Here is a 22,209-nt window from a genome sequence, read left to right as displayed (position 1 = left end):
AATCAAGGATTTGTCAAAAACTCTTGTACTGCCCCCCACCCCCCCACCCCTGCCTCAAAGCACCCCCCCATGTTGAGGGCATGTGTCCTGGTATGGTTCAGGAAGTGGGAGCGCTCGCTCTTACCCTCTAATTCCTGACCTGCCAGGCTGCCTGCTTGGATAAGGGCCTGGTATGGCTTTTGGGGGGACCCCATGGCATTTATTTTTTTTATATTTTGGTGTTGGGTTCCCCTCCAAATACATACCAGACCGGAAGGGCCTGGTATGGATTGGGGGGACCCACTTATTTTTTTACTGATTTTCTTTTTTGCCAGCAATTCTTTTTTTTTTAATTCAGCTGTCATTACAGCCTGCTGACAGCTGATGACTCATCCATTGGCCTGGCCTAAAGGAGAAGTATGGACTTTGAACAAATCACCCATATTCTCCTCCGTGCTGCAGCATCTTTAAGATGCTGCAGCTGTCCAACACCAACTCCAACACTGAGAACTGAGCAATCACATGACCACTGATCACTCAGTTCTCCATCTGTTCCAAGCAGAGAGCAGTGACTCAGTCACTGCTCTCTTCTCTGGTCCTCTAGCGTTCACTGGACTGCCAGGCATGAGGGTGGGGTGGGGGGGGGGGGTGGTTGGGGTATCAAGTAGAAACTGATATTTCACACATATTACAAACATTGCTGGCTTATTTGTGGCTTTTGCGTGAAGGCTGAGACATTTGCACTTCTGTTTTTTTTTTTTATAATTAAACCCCATGCTGACTTTTTGCCCAGATTACATTAAAAGCAGCTATAATTAATGCAAGTTTCTCTATAATGTTTGCTTATGAATTCAAATACATCCAACAAAATGTTGAAAAAAAATGCTTCTGAAATAATGAACAAAGCTTTAAACAATTCCCATTACTTTTTTTTTTTCTGAACATCAAGTCTGCAGAACAGTCTGCCTAGTATTTATGTAGGCCTTGCTATTTGTTAGCGACAGTTTGTCATGCTCAGCAATGTTTGAGGCTCGCAAATAGCATTCCCATTTTTTAATGTTCAGCAGGGACCGATTACTTTATTTGTTTCAGAATTATTAATATTTGTGCACATTACTTTGCACATTGAACTTACCGCATGTCATTAATTAGTGCCACCATGTTTCACTGCAAATGGCTATATATCTTTAGGACAGCAGGTGGTGAATGGCTTCAAAGAGAACAGAAATTAATACCATTTTTTCTCTCTAAAGGATGCATTTGATTTAACATTCAGATCTTGTCCCCACATTGCTTGCATGAGATCTCATGGAGAGAGATATAAGCATGGAGCAGGCGATGAGTGTACTATTTCCCCAGATCTCTTTCTGTGAACTCCATCTCCTGCCAAGATTAGCTTTATTGCAACTGCATACTTATCAACTTGTACTGATGTGCTTCTTTTTTCTTTTTTTTTCCCTGTCTATAATTTGAAATCAGGCTCAGAATACAAGTGCCTGCAATCGCCTAAACTTCAGCAAAGTCTTACTGTGACCTCTGCCTAAATTATTATTTTTGTTGGGGAAAATAGGAAATTCTCCAAAGTCTGATTACTCTACCTTTCGGCGGCCACATCTTTTTTGTTAGCTATTGTAAAAGTTGAGTATGATCAAACCTAAAGCATAAAGCCCAACAATTAGCTTTTTCTATTTGCTTCCTTTTTGGTCAGATAAATATACCATTGAAAGCATATTTCATATCTTTTTGGTAAGTGCAAAAGGTATCTGTTGATCCTGGCAGAAAACCTGTGAGCTGATAACTTGTGATCACTGCTCTGCATTCCTATCAGTTACATTGTTCTCAGCTATAGCTATTTATTACAAGTACTTATACAGAATTATCAAGTTACACAGCGCTTTTCATACAATATATATTATACATTCTCATCAGTCCCTGCCGTAAAGGAGCTTACAATCTAAGATCCCTAACTTACATTCATATAAACACATACTAGGGCCAACTTAGACAGGAGCCAATTAACCACTTAAGGACCGCTCACCGCAGTTATACTGTGGCAGGACAGTCCTCCTGTGCAAACAAATGTAGGTATACATCGGTCACGCGTCTGCAGCTAGGGGGCGAGCGCGCGCCGCCAGCGGTGCGCTCCCGCCCCCACTCGGCAGCGGGGACTCCGATGCATGGGGCAGGTGGCTCTGATTGCTGTCTGACACCCGCAATCATTCCCCGCTGAGAGAGAAGGATGGGCAGCTATTGTAAACACAGCTGACCGTTCTTCTCTCTGAAATGATCACAGAGTGCCTATGATCCTTCTATATAGGAACACAGGTCTCTGTGATCATTTCAGAAGCTACGCCCCAATACAGTTAGAAACACACCTTCAAATACCACCAAAAGAAAGCTCTATTTGTGGGAAAAAAAGGAAATTTTATTTGGGTACAGCTTCGCAATTGTCCGTTTAAGTACCGCAGCGCCGAATCGCAAAATATGACCTGGTCATTAAGGGGGAAAATGTTCAGGTCCAGAAGTGGTTAACTTACCAGAATGTCTTTGGAGTTTGGGAGGAAACCCACACAGGCACAGGGAGAATGTGAAAACTCCAGGCAGGTAGTGCTGTGGCTGGGATTTGGACCTATGACCCTAGTGCTTCTAGGCAGAAGTGTGAACCACTTAGCCACTGCTATCTTTGTGGATTAAAAACACCTCCACCCTATGTTATGGAGAAAAGGAGAGAGGTAGCTGTTCTATAGTCCTGTACGAGGGTGAAAATGCTGCTCCTCCATTAATACAGAACAGTGGGTGGGTTTTGTCATTCTGGCAGGATCACCAGATTAAAATAAAAGAAAACAAGCCTAAACATGAAAACAAATGCAGCTATCTCATCTAAGAACTGGTAAGCTATAAACTAATGTAATACATTTGTTTAACTTGGGTTTAAACAAGCTTTAAACTTATACAACAACTCTTTTTCTCCAGGTCAAAATGCACCATGAGCAAGTATATGTGTCTTGCTGAGCCATGTATTACACCAAGGCACAATTTTAAGAACATTTTCATATTAAAAAATACATTTACAGTTGAAATACAAAGTTCTCAACTTTTTTACGTGCAAAAAATGTATCACTTTGGGCAGCCATTCCTCTGAAACACTCTGCCAGTCAATTAAATCACAATTTCTTCGGTCAACTTTACTGTTTCCCCAAATCAGATCTCTGCTCATCGGACAGAGGTAATGATGTTGATTCACTGTGAACAGATTGAAGCTGGAGAGGTGACATAGTAAGTTAAATTGCTAGAAACTACATGTCTCACCTGTTGAAAGTGGAATAAACTAAAATAAAAAGCACTGCCAGGTAGGATTTTCTGATATAAGAGACTTGGGTTGATTTACTAAAACTGGAGAGTGCAAAAACTGGTGCAGCTCTGCATTGAAACCAATCAGCTTCCAGGTTTTACTGTCAAACCTAATTGAACAAGCTGAAGCTGAAGTTAGAAGCTGATTGGCAACAATGCAGAGCTGCACCAGATTTTGTACTATTTCCAGTTTTAGTAAATCAACCCCACTGCTGTCGTAACTGCTTCTCCCTGCTTGTCACTGTTTATGTACACTGAGCCTCACACGTGCAGCTCAGCGTAACTTATACAGTATCGCACTGTGTTGTGATGATGTGATTCCCATGCACAAGTGTGGGAGTAATTTCATCGCAACCTGGCCAATCAAGCGGCTGAGAATTCCAAACCCAGTGGGAAGACTGGGAAAAGATGGAAATGCCTTTGACAGCTAAGAACATTGACAACGCAGCGCTGGATGGGATTGTTTGGTAGGTAAGTCTGACACAATGTGCTAATATGTGGTGCATAATAGTTGATAATAGCATAAGGTCTTGGTGACCATTTTTTTTTTTATTTTATGCTTAGCATAGGTTTAATTCGTATGAAAATATGTGCAAATCAAATAAATAGCTGTACTGCATCTGAAATATTTTCGCAGATAAACCAAAAACCTCCATGCCAAACTCACTCATCCATGTCTTTATGGACCTTGCTTTGTGCACTGGTGGAGGGGAGTGAATATGGTGTGGGGTTGTTTCTCAGGGGTTGGGCTTGGCCCCTTAGTTCCAGTGAAGGGATTTCTTAAGGCGTCAGCATACCAAGACATTTTGGACAATTTCATGCTCCCAACTTTGTGGGAACAGTTTGGAGTTGGCCCTGCCTGTTCCAAAATGATTGTGCACCAGTGCACAAAGCAAGGTCGATAAAGACATGAATGAGTATGAGCAAATTTTGGGTTGGAGGAACTTAAGTGGCCTGACCTCAACCCAATAGAACACCTTTGGGATGAATAAGAGTGAAGACTGCCAGCCAGGCCTTCTCGTTCATATCAGTGCCTGACCTCACAAATGCGCTTCTGGAAGAATGGTCAAACATTCCCATAGACATGCTCCTAAACCTTGTGGACAGCCTTCCCAGAAAAGTTGAAGCTGTTATAGCTGCAAAGGGTGGGCCAGCTCAGTATTGAACCCCAATTGTTGCCATTAAAGCTCATGTGCGTGTAAAGACAGGCGTCCCAATAATTTTGGTAATATAGTTTATATCTTAACTTTGCCTATCTGTTTGCCCAGAGTTTTGCTTAAAATTTCAGAAGACAAAAAAAAATATTTTCCCATTTAGGTTCAGTCCTGTGTTTTTTTTCCTTTTTGCCAGATAGTTATATTAAATTTTCTGTTTGCTTTGGAAAAAATTTTTTTATGCCAATATATAGGATAGACAATACAGACAGTGAATGCTGAGTCAATCATTCTAATATTCCTTTGTTTCTTTTCATTTGCAGGGCTATCATAGACCAAATCACTATATTGCCACACAAGGTAAGTCCCACTGTTTGTGTTCATCATGTCATGCATAACTGTGCTGTGCATTAACTGTGAAACTTGTAAAACTCTTTAAGACAAGGTTGTTTTACTAGCGCTAACATAACATTATTTCTGACAGGGAAATTTGTGTAAAAGCGTTTACCAATCTGCACTGCAATATACTCAGTGCACAATTAAATTGTCAGAGCTGTTTGTGGAGAATAGTATAATTACAATCCCGCACTGTTATTTAAATGCTCTGTGGTAGAACTTCAAGTCGAGAAACCTAAAAATCTGATGTGTAGTAATGAACACAGTATGTCGTTTATTTCCTATTTAATGGACCTTGGCTGTTTTTGTCATGCAGCTTTAAAAGGTGCTCATAAAATGAGGAGAAAAATACAAACACAACATCAACATTATTTGCATATATATATATAAAATCATGTAAAAGCAATGCTGTATGGTAGAGCTGTAAAATGACAATCTATGTGGGTACATAATATTACCCCGTTCATCATCCCACAGGCTTATATTGTCCATATGTTTGTGCAGTCAGTCATCAAAGGAGAAATACGCTTTGTTTTGCTGGGCGAAAACAAGAATGATACCATTATTTGGAGGGTCTTCTTTATACTATCTGTATCAGAAACTTTGGTACGGTGAAAATAATTTTTTAAATTTGAGCAAAGAAAAACAGTACGGTAGGAGCCAATAACATATGAAAATGAATCTATGAACCTGCAGTTTAACATGACAGTGGCATGTGATGGTTGTGGTTAGTAGTTATAATTCTCTACTGTATTCTATACATTTAAAATGGTATACAGTAATTGGAGAGGACTAGACATTTACTTGAATAATTACTTAGGTAAAACTAACATACAAGGCAGGTCTCACCTGGGATCAGGTGCAGTAACCAATCACACCTGGGCATTGTCAAAGTGGGGTTATGGCTAGATAGCCTCCAGCCAGTCCCCCTTATATGGAGCTACACTTTTCAGGCACCCCTCATTCCATCTAGCTCATTCCTCTAATGAGTCAACATCAACCACCCTCTTCTACATTCAAAACCAAAAATAGAAAACCCTCCTGTTTCATTCTATCCTCCTCAGCTCCACTTAAAGCAGAACCATACTCATAAAAACTTGCTTTTTGTTGGAGGCTGCCATTTTGCTAAAGTCCAGAGCCCCCAAACAGTAGTAAATCATAAAGCAGGAACTAAGCCCATTGATTTAGGCCCCTTTCACACTTATGCAACCTAAAAGTTGCGTAATTTTACTGTGATTTTGACGCGATTTTGACTGGACTTGAAGCAATGCCTATGTCTATGGACCTCAAAAAGCATTAAAATTGACCCAAAGTAGTGCAGGGACTACTTTGAAGTCGTTGCGACTTGAAGTCGTACAGATATGAACAGTACTCATTGGAAATCATGGAATACGACTTGTTATGCGACTTTGCTGGTGTCATAACTGACCACATGTGCAGCACCATAGCAGTTGCAGTTTAAACAGAAGCAGCTTCCTTGGCTGTAAAGGATAGAAGGGTTTAATTCTGCTTTAAGGCTGTCAGAAGATCAGCGTCTACAAACTAAGCAGTGCCTAAAAATGGGAGAGCAACTGAGCATGTGCAGAGCAGGGTGAGACTGTGTATTACTGGATTTTAAACAGTATAGACACTTATTTTTAATGTTTTACATAGCTATACCTGCAAAATGGGCCAGAAGTGATCTAGCAGGACTTCATTTTCTGACTAAAGTTCCACTTTAGGCTATCCCAGACCCTCATTATAGATCCACACATAATGTCCCTTGGTTTCGAAGACAGGCAGTCATGGTGGAAGTTTCTTTCATTTTAAAAATGGAGGTACTAACTGTAGCTAGTACTGAGAATGTATAAATATATAAGGCAGGCTCTTGCGCTAATAGACTGATCCGGCATCAGAAACCAATACAATCATGTGCTGCTACTTAAAAAAATACATAAACAAATAATGTGAAACAATATAATCCCACCTAGCAGTGCTCAAATAAAAGTGTACATACAGTATATGTGATTAAAGTAAATAACTGCAAAAAAAAAAATATATATATACTATATATTCACTGTGAATCCATTAATCCAGTCCAAAGAATAGTCCAGTGAAAAGTAATCCAGTGAACAAATGTTCCATTGATAATATCCAATAAAAAACAAGAAAAGTGAGAGAATAGTGATAATATGATAATCCGGTGAGAATCCAGTGCCAGCTGAAAAGAAACACACCAAAAAAAAAAGGGGTCCACCACCTCTGTGCTCCACTCCCCTCAGCTAGAACACTCACCCCCACTTATTGCCCTCCACTCTCATGGATCGGGCTGATCAAGCTTGAGAAATTCCACCACGGCTCAGGATATTAGTCACTTCCTGACTTTGTCGAAGGGGGTGGTCACACGCTCTCTCCGCCGGGCTTATCACCATTCCCCGCATCCAATCAGACGCTCAATTACCCACACCTGAGCTCATCACCGCCGGACTTAACAGGACTGTCTGCAAAGAACTGCCCGTATGTCCGTCTATGCATTTAACCCTCCTGATGCTGTAAGTTTTAGCAAACGGATAATACTGAGAATGTAACATAGCACAATACATCATCACACTTTTTCCCACAAAATATTATAGATTATATAGAAAGTACTGTAAGCTGAGGAAGCTAGGATTGCTGGTGTACACCATGATTATAATTATTTTTAGGCAGTTGATAAATATATTTTAATGGAAGTCACACACTAGTTCAACAGGTAGGAAATTATCAGTTATTAACAGTTATCAGAAGTTCCTGTAACCCTTGTGAAAAATCACCTTTGGAAAAGTTATTTATAGAAAAATAAATAAATGAATAACAACCTGTTTTACAAGTTTCAAATGAATAGTTACTAACTAGGCTCAGCGGATAAATATGGATTAAGAAAGCATGGTAAATACAGAAAATCAAATCCATCTCCAGAAACTGCATTTTCTAAGAAAAGTTTATTACCCCAAAAAAAGAACATACAAAAAAAGCCATTGATACAACAGTTCACCCCTATACGTATTTTATAAAAAAAATATATAACTAAAAATGCATAACATAGCATATTGATGTTCCAAATGTTAGTCCACCGCATGGATTCAAAGGGGTTGATTTACTAAAGGCAAGTGCACGTTTCACTCTGCATGAGAATTTTCCCTTAGCTTAGTGAATGTGGTGAAAATTCACTTTGCAAAGAATCACATGCAAGGAAAACAATATCTTTGCTTGTATTTGATTGGATGAAGGAATTCAGCAGAACCTCATCTATTTCACTAGCCCTAATTCCCTTGTAGATTGAAAAGCCTGTTTACCTTTAGTAAGTTAACTCCACAGTGCGTTACATCCAAGCTAATATGAGGTCCTTAAGTAAACCACAGATCCATGTATAGCACAAATCTGCATATATGTGCAAGTATTATTGTTCAATGAAGAAAAAATAATGTACCCCAAAATTTAAAATGAGGCTGAATGTAGCATATATATCCAGAAAATTGAAGGGACTGTATCCTCATAACCATCCACATGTATTAAAGCTTGACTAGGAGATCATACTGCCCAACTGCCCATAGGCCCAAAGATAATCTGTTGTTCCAAAATATAGGATCCAGTCCCTGCTAAATTGGCAATAATAAAGCATTTCCCCTTCACTGTAACAAATGAAAGTTGCACATGGAGTGTCAGATTGATATATGTGTCAAAAGCTGACAGACAAAGCTGCTGATATCCTGGAAAAACACTCTCTCTTTGTGAAGATGAAATTTAAGACTTGCCGGAAGTGTAAATATTAACAGCACAATCTCAGCAGTTGTTCCACTGGCTCAAAACCTGACACTATGTTTTCCTAAAGAGAGTGTAGTCCCTATTGACACAAGATGGTTCCAAGTGCCTAAATATACACTATATATATGTATATATTATATGATTGGGGTGGTTAGTCTCAAGCGGTAGGTACGTTTACAAGTGAGTTGTGCCAAGCCCAGTTTTATTTAAAAGAACAGAAAAGTTCATCAACGACATCAGTAGCCCACGCAGGGGGTTCAACAATTACTGTAACTTGCATACTCAGAATACTTCAGCCTCCTGGCTTACTCTCTTGCCACTTGCCACACGGCTGCTTTAGGCCTGCTCTTCAGACCAAAAGAGTTCCTTAAAATCAAGCCCTCTTCTACTCACGATCAGCTCCTTGCTGCTTTGTCACCGACGAATTCTGCCTCATGCAGACATGCACACTCTGGCTGCCCCATGCAGCCTCTTTGACTCCTGGAGACGATGGGAGTCCTCCTGACTCCCATGCACAGACTCCTGTCTGTTGGGTGGAGCCCTGAGCTCTAGCTCTGGATTTTTATAAAAGCCAGCCCACAGCTTGGCAAACAGCATGCCTGTTTCTCCAAGAATCGGGCGTAAAGCACCCATCTTCTGTGTAACACGGGGTCCCACTTCTACAATATAGGACACAAATATAAGGACACAAATATCCAAATTCAATGAAAGCCATGGCAGATCATCAAATGTGGAATAAAAGCTAGTTCAAGTAGGTATTATCCATGTCCCAGAAAAATACAATCATCAAGTTCCTGGAATGTATATTTCATAGCTGACCATTGGAGTATTCCTTATACACAGTAGCCATAGTTACTTATGAATAGTGTTAGATCAATTCAAACTCATTGTTAGGATGTGTCATACTCATCGTGACTGTGTGTATAGTTGAGGAGGTACATCTATTCATTAAGGAGAACAAAGGAGTGTGTTGCTAAAATACCTGACAGGTTTTGCTAGAATCAGCTAACTACATAAAAGAAGGTTACATAGTGCACGTAAAACAATAAATAGTATTGTGCTGTCCCTTTAAGAAAGTTACAAAAAATCAGTATCATATGAAAAGAATATTGTGAACACAAAAACCCATCAATCAAGTGAACTTTGTGCTTAAACAATATAATACAATATAATTGAATCAAGTCCATAATAAAACTGCAATCGTGATCCAGCGAGCAAAGTGCTTCTTCCTCGACCACCATAAATACACAGATCTGCTTCCCAGATACCTAGATCCCACAGTAAATGTGTATAAATGCCAGCCACTTGAATGTCTCTTTCTCATATATAGACTAAAATGTAATCAGGCCACACAATATTGCACCTGAGGAGACAGAAGAAAAACTCCAAATTAACCGCATCCAGCAAACAGCGCTTTGCTCCATCCAGCGAGCGAGCAAAATGGCATCACCGCTGAAGCTCTGCCCTGCTTGTTTAGTTCCAACCAGTGTCATCAAGGGGCGTAGGCTTGACGTTGGCTGTAACAAAATGTGTAGGGCAGAGCTCCAGCTGCAATGTCTTTACTCTCGCTTGTAGCTGAAGCAAAGCGCTGTTTGCTGGATATGATTTTAATTTACACAACTTTGTGAATACATCTGCTTTATTTAAAGAACCCATCAGTCCTAAAGTGATGACAATGTCTGGCTACTTTTAAGTCTCAGGTCTGGAGCAAGCATGCTGTGATGGAGTGTCAGAATTTCTTATCATTTAATTATTGTTCCAGTTCGGCATAGTGTTCAGATTTAAAAGAGAAGTGCAGGATATGAAGAAAAACAAACATTCATACTCACCTAGGTGGTCCATCGATCCAATGCTGCATCTGTCCTTCGCCACCTCTGCACCGAGAACAGAACAATCAAAGACCGCTGATCGCTCAGTCCTCTTCAGGGACAAGAAAGCCAGAGACTCTCTGATTTGCCCCTCTAGTTTTCACTGGAGCGCCGGGCTGTGGAGGGGGTGGGTAAAGGTGGCTCAGACTTTCAGCAGGATGCTGAGAGGCTGAGCCAGCTGCTGGTCAGGCATCTGGGTTAATCCTGACATTAAAGTTGGGATCATTTCAAAACTTGGACCAGCGTGACATCATCGGCTGAATGTGAGTCACAGAAGTGCAGAACAAAGTGCAGTCCTTCCTGTGATCCCCAGGAGAAATAGGGCCAAAAAACCTTTGGCCCTACTCCATTAAAGTTTTTTTTTCTTCTTCTGTTCTTCTGTTCTTCTGTACAGTTTTGGACTATACATGTTCTTGGGGGCAGCATACAGTATTTGCTCATTACACATGCAAGATCTGCTTCCTGCTTTTCATTGCTGCACAGAGGTTGGATTGTACTGCTCTTCGAGATTGGATTGTACTGCTCACCAAAATGCAGATCTAAAATTTGACTTTGAAATTTTGGCACTTCTTGTATTGCCAGTATGTAACAATTGTTCAAATAGATATGAAACCAATCATTAAATCACATATAAGCTTTAAATTAATTATAAAAGTAATTTTCAAGTTCTAAAAATATGGAGATTTCATAAAAAATACTGGGTGGTCCGGTCATGAAGGTCCTTGTTTATTCATAGTTCTGAGCAATGACTTGCAGCTACCACTAAATTGTACGAACATATAAAGGAATTGGCCGCAAAGGAGATCCACTTTGCTGAGATGTACAAAAAAGGTGAAAAAATATTTTAGAAAAAAGAAAATCCCACAAGGCGATTTTTATGATAATTATTGCTTTTGCTAACAAATAATACCTAATTTAGTTAGGATTTAGATCCACTTTAGGCCGAGTGGCAGTGATTGTACGGAGTCACTGAAAGCTCCTTCTACTGGTTAATGTCCAAATTTCTACATGTAAACAATACATAATATGGGCGATTTTGCATTTATTGTGTAGAACGTTTTAAAAAACTTACTTTAAGGTAAACAATGCAGTAATATGTTTTGCCCTTTTCAATGACTTGTAGTTAGTTTTCTACAGACCATTTAGTTGCTTAGAAACCTCATATTTGCTAGAACCATTTTATTAAGGCCATCCAATGTACAGGTAACAATAGATGTTCATCAGCTTTTAGTTTACTGCTGTCACTTCAGCGAAAGTTATATTTTTAAAGCTATGAGATACTTCAGTTGGAACATGAGCACTTTCCATTATTAAATAATCCCATTTTGTTTTTATTGTTTTGAGAAATGGATGTAAGCATTTATCATCGATCACTTGTTGCTTTTTACACTTCTTATAACCATAATGCCAAGGCTAGGCATGCTCATGGCAGATGTTTTTTATTTGACTTTATTCATTAAAGTGCTTATTAGAAAATGTTTCCTGTGTTATTATTCTTACCACTCCTGGCTCACAAGGTCAAGCAGATTGGGTCCTCCAGTATAAATATTTATAAAAGTGTGCACATTTAGAGTTTCCAGTTCCACTTGGTAATCCTAAATTGCAATACCTTTTCCATGAAAGTGACCCTCTTGCACAGTTGTATAGATTTGTAGATCTATTTCCTATAAAATGTATGACTCATTTTATTAAAATGTTTATGGTTTTGCCATACTAGCAAACCAATATTTATTACAATAAGCCAATCAGGCTAAGTAGACTTTTGCAGCTCATGTTTTTGCCAAACATTTTATAACATGTTTAAATTAGCAAGCATTAATAAATTAAAGCAGAGATGTATCAAAATGTTAATGTAAAGCAGTATATATCAGTCTTGCTATGTTGAACAAATAAAGAGTAGCAGAAAGGCTGAAATACCATTCCTGGTGAGAATATTGCTGCAGACATTTTCATGTGCCGAGTACCAAAATTCTAGGCTATAAGTCACATGATTTCCGCTGAAGGGGAGAATCAGCCAATAAAAACTGAGATTTTCTGATTTGGTATTGGTCACTTAACCAAAATGTCTAGGTATAAACTAATACGGAATCCTAGAGCAGTATTTTTTCCGGGAAAAAGGTAAGTATGTCAGTATTTTTATTGCATATATATCAATCCAAGCAAGACGGTTTCCTGTAACTTTCTTGTACCCCTAGGTGTATCCCTCAATGTAAACCAAACCCTAACAATAATCCTTACACTAAAGCTGGCCATAGATAGATCAACATTCTTCCAGCTCAGCAGGGACCAGCTAAATTTTAATCCATGTGTAGCTGTCTTTGTTTGACAGAAGACAATCGTTAGATCAACTTTTAGTGAATGGGAATGTTGGAAAACGTTAGTCAGTCAGTGGCTTCAGCCTTTGATCAGTTTATTCTGTTAGCAAAAAAATCCTGCTGTTGGAATACAATGCATAAGTGGAGGGATTCCTCCATCCACCTCGTTTGTGTGGATGGAAGAATGTGTTCTCTTTTTTTTGTTCAGCACACTGACTGGAAAAAAAAAATATCTATAACCATGTTAGGACTACACTATTACATTTTTTTTTTTCGTTCAGCCACCTGATTTTATAGCACAAATGTACGAATCCCCCTTCTGGTCTATTCTATTCTTACAGCCCTATCCTAGCCTTATTCTTTACACTGGCCGTCCCAACATTAATCCTCACACTAACCCTCCATATAATGCTATACCTGAGACATTCATATTTATACTAACCTTTTCTGTACAGCCAGTCCTAACATTACTCCTTACACTATCCTTCCATCTAATCATAACATTAATCCTCACACTAATGGCAGGAATACACGATAAGAAAATCGGCCGAAAATGTCTGTTCAGCGAGCGATCGGTCGATATTCTACTGATTAATGCCCAGCCATCAATGAGCGATATCGATATTGTGAACGAAAAATACCGTTTGAAAAACCCGAAAAATTCTGTCGTGTCGTTTGCGAATGAACGATATTCTATATGTTGGTGTTGAGGTCGTTCAGTTTAAATCTGTATAACCTCATCACGCATGAACACTGTTTCGATAGTCGGCAACGGTTGGGCGATATTCGGACCGTGTATGTTGGTAACGTTTTCGACCGACAAATACTTTTTTAAAAGTCGGTGGTCGAATGATCGGGTGATATTCTAATCATGTATTCAGCCAATAACCCTCCCTATAATGATATACCTAACATTCATATTTATACTAACCTTTTCTGTACACCCAGTCCTAACATTACTCCTTACACTATCCTTCCATCTAATCATAACATTAATCCTCACAGTAACCCTCCCAATAATGCTATACCTGACATTCATATTTATACTAACCTTTTCTGTACACCCAGTCCTAACATTACTCCTTACACTATCCTTCCATCTAATCATAACATTAATCCTCACAGTAACCCTCCCAATAATGCTATACCTGACATTCATATTTATACTAACCTTTTCTGTACACCCAGTCCTAACATTACTCCTTACACTATCCTTCCATCTAACCATAACAATAATCCTCACATTAAAACTCCTTGTACTACTAATGTAATCCTTACCACAACCCTAATTAATCCTCACACTAACTCCCCCTGTAACCCTATCCCTAAAGTTAATCCTCACATTAATTATCCCTGTAACCCTAATCTTAACATGAATTCTCACATTAACCCTACTTGTAACATTTAACCCTGACAATAACATTTACACTAATCATCCCTGTAAATGTAACCCTAAGGTGACTCCTTACACTTGCCTTCTTTCTAACCCTAGCATTAATCCTCACACTAACACTCTTTGTACCACCAATGTAACCCTATTAATGCTCACTTTAATCTTTCCTGCAACCCTAATCCTAACATTAATTCTCACATTAACCTTCCTTGTAGCACTAACCCTGACATTATTGTGTACTCTAGCCCTCCCTGTAACCCCAAGCCCAACCATAATCCCTACACTAGCCCTCCCTCTAACACTACCATTAATCTTCACAATAACTACTAATGTAACTTTTACAGTAACCCTAACAATTATCCTTACACTAACCATCCCTGTAACCCCAATATTCATTTTCACATCTGAAAAACTAACCCTAACAATAATCCTAACACTAACACTTACCCTTCCTGTACCCTTATCTGTAAACCTTCCTATAACCCTAACTCTAACATTAATCTCAACACCAAACTTCCCTGTAAATCTAACATTAATCCTCACACGACACTAACCTTCCCCGTAAGCCTAACATTATTTCTCACACTGTTCCTCCCTGTACCCTTAACTGTAATCCTTCCTTTAACCCTAACAGTAATCTTCACACTAATCCTCCCTACAACACTAACCCTAACTAATATTGATATTAACCTATAACACAAATTGTAACTCTCCCTGTCAGCTTAACACTAACATTAAAGTGGCTGTAAAGGTTGAAGGTTTTTCACCCTCATGCAAGTGAGACCACCATGCCAAGCTAGTACCACGTCTTCACTTGAATGACATTTTTTATTTAGGATGTGCACAGGCTATGCGAAAATGGGGGCATTGAAGAAAGTGACCAAGAGGATTCCTGGAATACTGCTTTATCTGTGACAGTGTCTGTCCAAACACGAAAACACGAATTCTTTTTTTTGGGTAATTTGTCCAAGACTCTGCATGGCTGTATGAAGAACATCATCAAAACTGTCATGTATAGATTGGGATTTTAAGTGAGAAATTCTCTATGTTAACTGAAACACATTTTAGTCTAGGATCTCACTTGACATATTCATAATTTCATTTAGGCACCAAGTAATATCTTGAGTGCAAGCGGATTATTTACTATATGCAATGATGTTGACAGAACACAGCCTTTCCTAAGAAGAGGCTGAGAGATGGAAAATGTGTAAAATGTGATTATCCTAACACTGCAGGAAAGGATTATTCTTAGATATTTGTATAATATAAAAGCTTCTGCTTCTGTGTTGATAGGCAAAAATATTGTGTAACTCCGTGACTTACGTGCAAAATACAGTATGCTTCCATTTTTGTTTTTAACTTGGGGAATTTATTATAACATGTCATGTGAATATGACATGACATACCAAGGCACCTGATTATTTTTCATATCATTTCTGGAATCTAGATTAAACTGCCAAGTAACATTTACAATGTGGTCATTAGACACACTCTAGTGCAGCTAGGGAACAATAGAATTCTGGACAAAGGAATCCAGCCTGGCTAATGGCTCCCTTAACCAGTTCTGGACCGGAAGGATTTGCCCCCTTAATGGCCAGGCCATTTTTTGCGATTCGGAACTGTGTTACGTTAACGAAAAATTGCGCAGGCATGCCATCCTGTACCAAAATAAAATTGATGTGCTTTTTCCCCCCACAAATAGAGCTTTCTTTTGGTGGTATTTGATCAGCTGTGCCATTTTTATTTTTTGCGCTATAAACAAAAAAGGGGCAACCTTTCTGAAAAAAACAATATTTTTCACATTCTGCTATATAACATCCCCCCCCCCCCCCCAAAAAAAAAGAAAAAAAAAAACTATATATATATATATATATATATATATATATATATATATATATAAATCAAAATTTTCATCCTTTTAGGCCAATTTGTATTCTGCTACATATTTTTGGTAAAAAAAAAATTGCAATAAGCGTATTTTGCACAGTTTGCACAAAAGTTATCGCTTCTACAAACTAGGGAAAAGATTTGTCATTTTTTATTTTTTTTTAACTAGTAATGACGGCGATCTGCGATTTATAGCCAGACTGCGACATTGCGGCGGACAGAACGCACCCCTAACTGACATTTTTGACACTTTTGCGGGGACCAGTGACGTTACTACAGTAGTCAGTGCTAAAAATATGCACTGTTACTGTAATAATGACATTGGTTAGGAAGGGGTCACCTAGGGGTGATCAAAGGGTTAAGTGTGAGCCTAGGGGGTTGTTTTCTAACTGTGTGGGGGATGGGCTTGTGGAATAATTATAGAGACCTGTGATCCTATATAGAAGGATCACAGGCGCTCTGTGATCATTTCAGAGAGAAGAACGGTCAGCTGTGTTTAAAACAACTGACCGTACTTCTGTCTAAGCGGGGAGCGATCGCAGGTGGCCAGCGGCAATCTCGGCCACCAGCCTTGTGCATCGGCATCCCCGCTGGCGGTGTGCACTCGCCCCCCAGCCTTATGCACCTGGCCAACGTAGGACAACCACAGGAGAGGCTGCCTGGCGCAGTAAATTTGCGGCGGGCCATCTTAATGTGGTTAAAGTAATAACCAGAGTCTTATGTATGATCTGCACAGCTCAGCCCCATGTATGAAAGTACTGGATTTTGCACATGAGCATAAAGCTGACCATGTTACTATTCTAAACTCCCCAGGGCAAGGTATATATTTGTAAAAGAAGACTGTAAATACTATCAGTCTTCCTGTAAAGCTAAACCCCAGACAGACAGCTAAATGCACAGATTGGATGGAATGTATTTGTCGTAGTTTGCTGACCTGTCAAAGGATTTATAGTTCTATCTATCCAGGCCTGAATTTCACACAGCTTTGCCACACAGTACAGCCCTGTCTAGCAGGGGAGGAGTCCTACTTTTTTCTCTGCTGCAGTTCAGTAACATTTTCAGGTTTTCTCCCCCTCTGTGATTGGATAGCAAAAGGAGAGTCAGCAGACTGATGAGCTCATCTCCCTGTTACTCTGGTCTCACCACCTATCATCATGCTGAATGCACTGTAGCACAGCTGATTGGTTACTTGTGCTGATGTTCCCTCCACCCTTCTGTGCTTTGCTGTAAAGTGGAGTGCAAGAGGTTGACACCAAGAGACTGGAAACATACCTCTGTGACTTTACCTGATGCATTTTCCATTGAGACTTCATCATTGGTAAAACGCACAAAGACAAGCAATGCTAAATGCAACACCATACACTTTAAAATGCATTTCAGCCTGCATTGACAAGCACAGACATACGCTATATTGTCAAAAGTATTGAGACGCCTGACTTTATATGCACATGAACTTTAATGGCATTCCAGTCTTAGTCCGTAGGGTTAAATATTAAGTTGGCCCACCCGTTGCCGCTATAACAGCTTCAACTCTCCTGGGAAGGCTGTCCAGGTTTAGGAGTGTCTCTATGGGAATTTTTGACCATTTTTCCCAAAGCGCATTTTGTGAGGTCAGGTACTGATGTTGGATGAGAAGGCCTGGTTCGCAGCCTCCTCTCTAATTCATCCCAGAGGTTTTATATCAGCTTGAGGTCAGGACTCTGTGCAGGCCAGCCAAGATCCTCCACCCCAAACTCGCTCATCCATGTCTTTATGGACCTTGCTTTGTGCACTGGTGCGCAGTCATGTTGGAACAGGAATGGGCCATGCCAAAACTGTTTTTACAAAGTTGGGAGCATGAAATTGTCCAAAATGTCTTGGTATGCTGAAGTCTTAACAGTTCCCTTCACTGGAACGTGAAGGGGCCAAGCCCAACCCCTGAAAAACTACCGTACACCATAATCCCCCCTTCACCAAATGGACCAGTGCACAAAGCAATGTTCATTAAGACATGGATGAGTGAGTTTGGGGTGGAGGAACTTGACCGGCCTGCACAGAGTCCTGACCTCACCTCGATAGAACAACTTTGAGATTAATTAAAGTGGGCACTGCGAGCCAGGCCTTCTTGTCCAACATCAGTGCCTGACATCACAAATGTGCTTCTGGAAGAATGGTCAATATTGAACCCTATGGACTAAGACTGGGATGCCATTAACGTTCATGTGTGTTTAGCACCCTACAAGGTAGGTGCTAGGCAAATTATAGTGGGCTTTGGCTGCCTAACAGCAGGGCCATCATTTTCAGCTGGGCTGTCATGTCTCCCAGGTGTTGCTATTGAGACTGGGGAGTCTCCCCACTGGCTCCATGAGAAGGGTTCTCATTGGGGAGTTGAGGAAACCCAATCAGTGGCACATTCAGGCCTGTATCTACCCCAGAAAGGCAGATTCTGCCAAACAGGATTCTGGGAGTGGGTATAAGTTTGAGGGGAGCGCATGAAACAGCGTCTTTGGCGGGAAGCAGAGTCCCAGGAGGGAGAGTACAGCTGTTTTTCCTCCTGTCAGCAGGATCGGGTGTCCCGGGCGGCTTGCCTGAGGGGGCGGAGTGAGCTGAGCTGCAGAGAGGACCCGGTGTGCTGAGGACCAGCGGAGCAGAAGGGGTCCAGTTTCAGGAAAGCATTCCCCATCTGTGAGTACTGTAAACTGCCCCCTGGGGGTGTGCCTAGCAAAGGGGACCACTCCGGTGAAGGTCCAAGGAATCCAGGAGCCAGCTTGCGGTAAAGGGGGTGCCAGTGTTGACCCTGAAGTGTAGAGGGGGTTGACCCTGAAGTGTAGAGGGGGTTCCTAGGGAGAGGACCCTGAAATGTGAAGGGGGCGCTAGCGGTTGGGCCCTGAAAAGTAAGGTGTGCAGTGTTGAGAGTTGCAGCAGCACAATCAGCTACAAAGAGCTACATCAGTCAGTGAAGGTCTGGAGGGAGCTGTTTACAGGACTTTTGAGCTAACCAGAGTGTCAAGAGTCAAGTCTCAGTCTCGTCCAGGACTTTTGAGCTAACCAGAGTGTTAAAGGTCAAGTTCAAGCACAAGTTCAGCAAGTCAGTATTTTTTCAAGCGCCAGCAAGCGTTGGTCGGCATTCAGCTGGCGTCAAGACAGCGCTAACAGGCATTTTTCTGCAAAGTGTCCCAGTTGTACCTAGTTGAGCCAGAGGAGTATCCCACTCATTCCCTTCTCCCATCCCCATTATCAAATAAACAAAACAAAGATGCCGGAATGGTCATTGTCTCCAATCTCACACTTGGGTATTCAGCTTAAATGGGCTGAAGGTGTCACCGGTAACAATGGCAGACCCACAGCAGGCCTGGAAATCCTGCTACATGTGTTTATAGGCAGGTGTCCTACTACTTTTGACAATATAGTGTATGTTTTAACGTATTTCAAAGATGAATGCATCTGGATAAAAATGTATCAAAACACAAAGGTATGTTTCTAGTGGCCTCTAAAATTAAATCTGTGTTTGCTTCCAATGCAATGGCAATGAATGCAGGAAAAATGTGAACAGTTCAAATCAAATAATTTTCTATGTAGGCTCTTCATTATTCTACCTTGTGGTGCAGTTACAAAAAAGTACATTATTCTGTAATGCACATTAAAACTCCTCATAAGAATTACTCTATATAAAACAGCAAAACATTTTGTACATATCTACTATCATTTTTTTTTCTCACTAGAAATCCTGGATTATTCCAACCCAAAAACATGTTGAAAAAATGACCACATTAAGGAGTATTAAGGATGCATATCGCTGTGAGCGCAGAGATGTGAGCAGTCCCTATCTCTAAATATAACTTTGCAGCTGCTGAGCTCTGCTTTCTCCTTCCTCAGAGTAGTTCCGCTGATTGGAGCTCATTACATTATTACATTGTTCTGTAACAAGCACAGAATAACTTGCTGGATTGGATTGCTAAAAAAAAAGTCTCTGATTTTTTTTTTTTATCTTCTTTTGCCTGCCAGGTTGGCCCTAATTTTTGACAGCTAGTCCAGATTGTCATATTTTTTGATGAGAGGAGATATCGTGAGGAGAAGGGAAATGTTAACTAACTGACAGACTAAGCTAATAGGCTAATTTATCAATCTAAATTAAGTTTATCTAAAAGGTGTGATTAGCTAAGGATTAGGTTAGAGCATTGGGGGTCAATTAAAGTGGTAAAGGGCATATCAAATATGTAGTGTGAGTTGGGCATCTTGGGGTTAGAGGGTAATTAGGGTTAGAAATTGCTGTAGTTAGTGCTCAGTTATAGTTAGTTAAAGAGGAGTTCAGCCGCCCCCTCCACTCCCTTCAAAAATTAAAAGTCAGCAGCTACACATACTGTAGATGCTGACTTTTAATATTAGGACACATACCTGTCTTGGAGTCCAGCGCTGTCGGCACCGCAGCCAATGTTTCGATCGGCTGTCGGGTGCTGCCGCCGCCATTGCCGGTAAGGGAACGTGGTAGTGAAGCCTTGCGACTTCACGGGCGGGCCCCTACTGCGCAGGGATTGTAACGACCTACAGGTACAAGTCAAATAGATGTAAGGTGAGGTATTACATTTTTTTATTTTTTATTAAATACTCATTAAAATATTAAAAAACATAATGGTGTGATGGCAAAATAGCATAAAGAAATTGGTATTAAATTGATTGTAGACACAACAAACCGGCATAAGGCATATATAAAACATGCATGGCTTGATATGAGATACAGTGGCTCACAAGTGAGTATGTGCAATACAAGGCGAAACCCAACGCATTTCGGAATGATATTCCTTCTTCAGGGGTATCAGATGTTTTGTATTCACATTATCAAAGCCAATGAAAAATCCAACGATCAAGATTTTAAAAGCAGAATACCGGATAATTGGCAGCAGCGAAGAGAAGGTGAGGTGAACAAGGGAAGGCGGCATCTGATCAGACATCTGATACCCCTGAAGAAGAAATAACAATTTTTAATACCTCACCTTACATCTACAAACCCGATTCCAAAAAATTTGGGACACTGTACAAATTGTGAATAAAAACAGAATGCAATGATGTGGAAGTTTCAAATTTCAATATTTTATTCAGAATACAACATAGATGACATATCAAATGTTTAAACTGAGAAAATGTATCATTTTAAGGGAAAAATAAATTGATTTTAAATTTTATGGCATCAACACATCTCAAAAAAGTTGGGACAAGGCCATGTTTACTACTGTGTGGCACCCCCTCTTCATTTTATAACAGTCTGCATACGTCTGGGGACTGAGGAGACAAGTTGTCCAAGTTTAGGAATAGGAATGTTGTCCCATTCTTGTCTGATACAGGTTTTTAGTTGCTCAACTGTCTTAGGTCTTCTTTGTTGCATCTTCCTCTTTATGATGCGCACATTTTTCTATGGGTGAAAGATCTGGACTGCAGACTGGCCATTTCAGTACTCGGATCCTTCTTCTACGCAGCCATGATGTTGTAATTCATGCAGTATGTGGTCTGGCATTGTCATGTTGGAAAATGCAAGGTCTTCCCTGCAAGAGACAACATCTGTATGGGAGCATATGTTGTTCTAGAACTTGGATATACCTTTCAGCATTGATGGTGCCTTTCCAGATGTGTAGGCTGCCCATGCCACATGCACTCATGCAACCCCATACCTTAAGAGATGCAGGCTTCTGAACTGAGCGCTGATAACAACTTGGGTTGTCCTTGTCCTCTTTAGTTCGGATGACATGGCGTCCCAGTTTTCCAAAAAGAACTTCAAATTTTGATTCGTCTGACCACAGAACAGTTTTCCACTTTGCCACAGTCCATTTTAAATGAGCCTTGGCCCAGAGAAAACGCCTGTGCTTCTGGATCATGTTTAAATATGGCTTCTTTTTTGGCCTGTAGAGTTTTAGCTGGAAACGGCGAATGGCACGGTGGATTGTGTTCACCGACAATGTTTTCTGGAAGTATTCCTGAGCCCATGTTGTGATTTCCATTACAGTAGCATTCCTGTATGTGATGCAGTGCCGTCTAAGGGCCCAAAGATCACCGCCATCCAGTATAGTTTTCCGGCCTTGACCCTTACACACAGAGATTGTTCCAGATTCTCT

General features: G+C 40.3%; 1 protein-coding gene across 9 annotated transcripts in view; it reads left to right on the top strand.

Moving 5' to 3' along the window:
* The window catches only part of PTPRM (protein tyrosine phosphatase receptor type M), a 974,793-nt gene that overhangs the window by 834,100 nt on the left and 118,484 nt on the right, over nucleotides 1–22,209 (top strand). For all 9 annotated transcript variants that reach the window (XM_082259726.1, XM_082259728.1, XM_082259725.1 and 6 more), the window contains one exon: nucleotides 4,808–4,844. In XM_082259726.1, the coding sequence (XP_082115852.1) occupies nucleotides 4,808–4,844 (37 nt within the window). The remainder of the gene's footprint in view (nucleotides 1–4,807; nucleotides 4,845–22,209) is intronic.

The sequence above is a fragment of the Pelophylax lessonae genome (genome assembly GCF_965119305.1).
Source record: "Pelophylax lessonae genome assembly, chromosome: 5".
NCBI lineage: Eukaryota > Metazoa > Chordata > Amphibia > Anura > Ranidae > Pelophylax > Pelophylax lessonae.
This window is presented reverse-complemented; position numbering and strand designations above follow the sequence as displayed.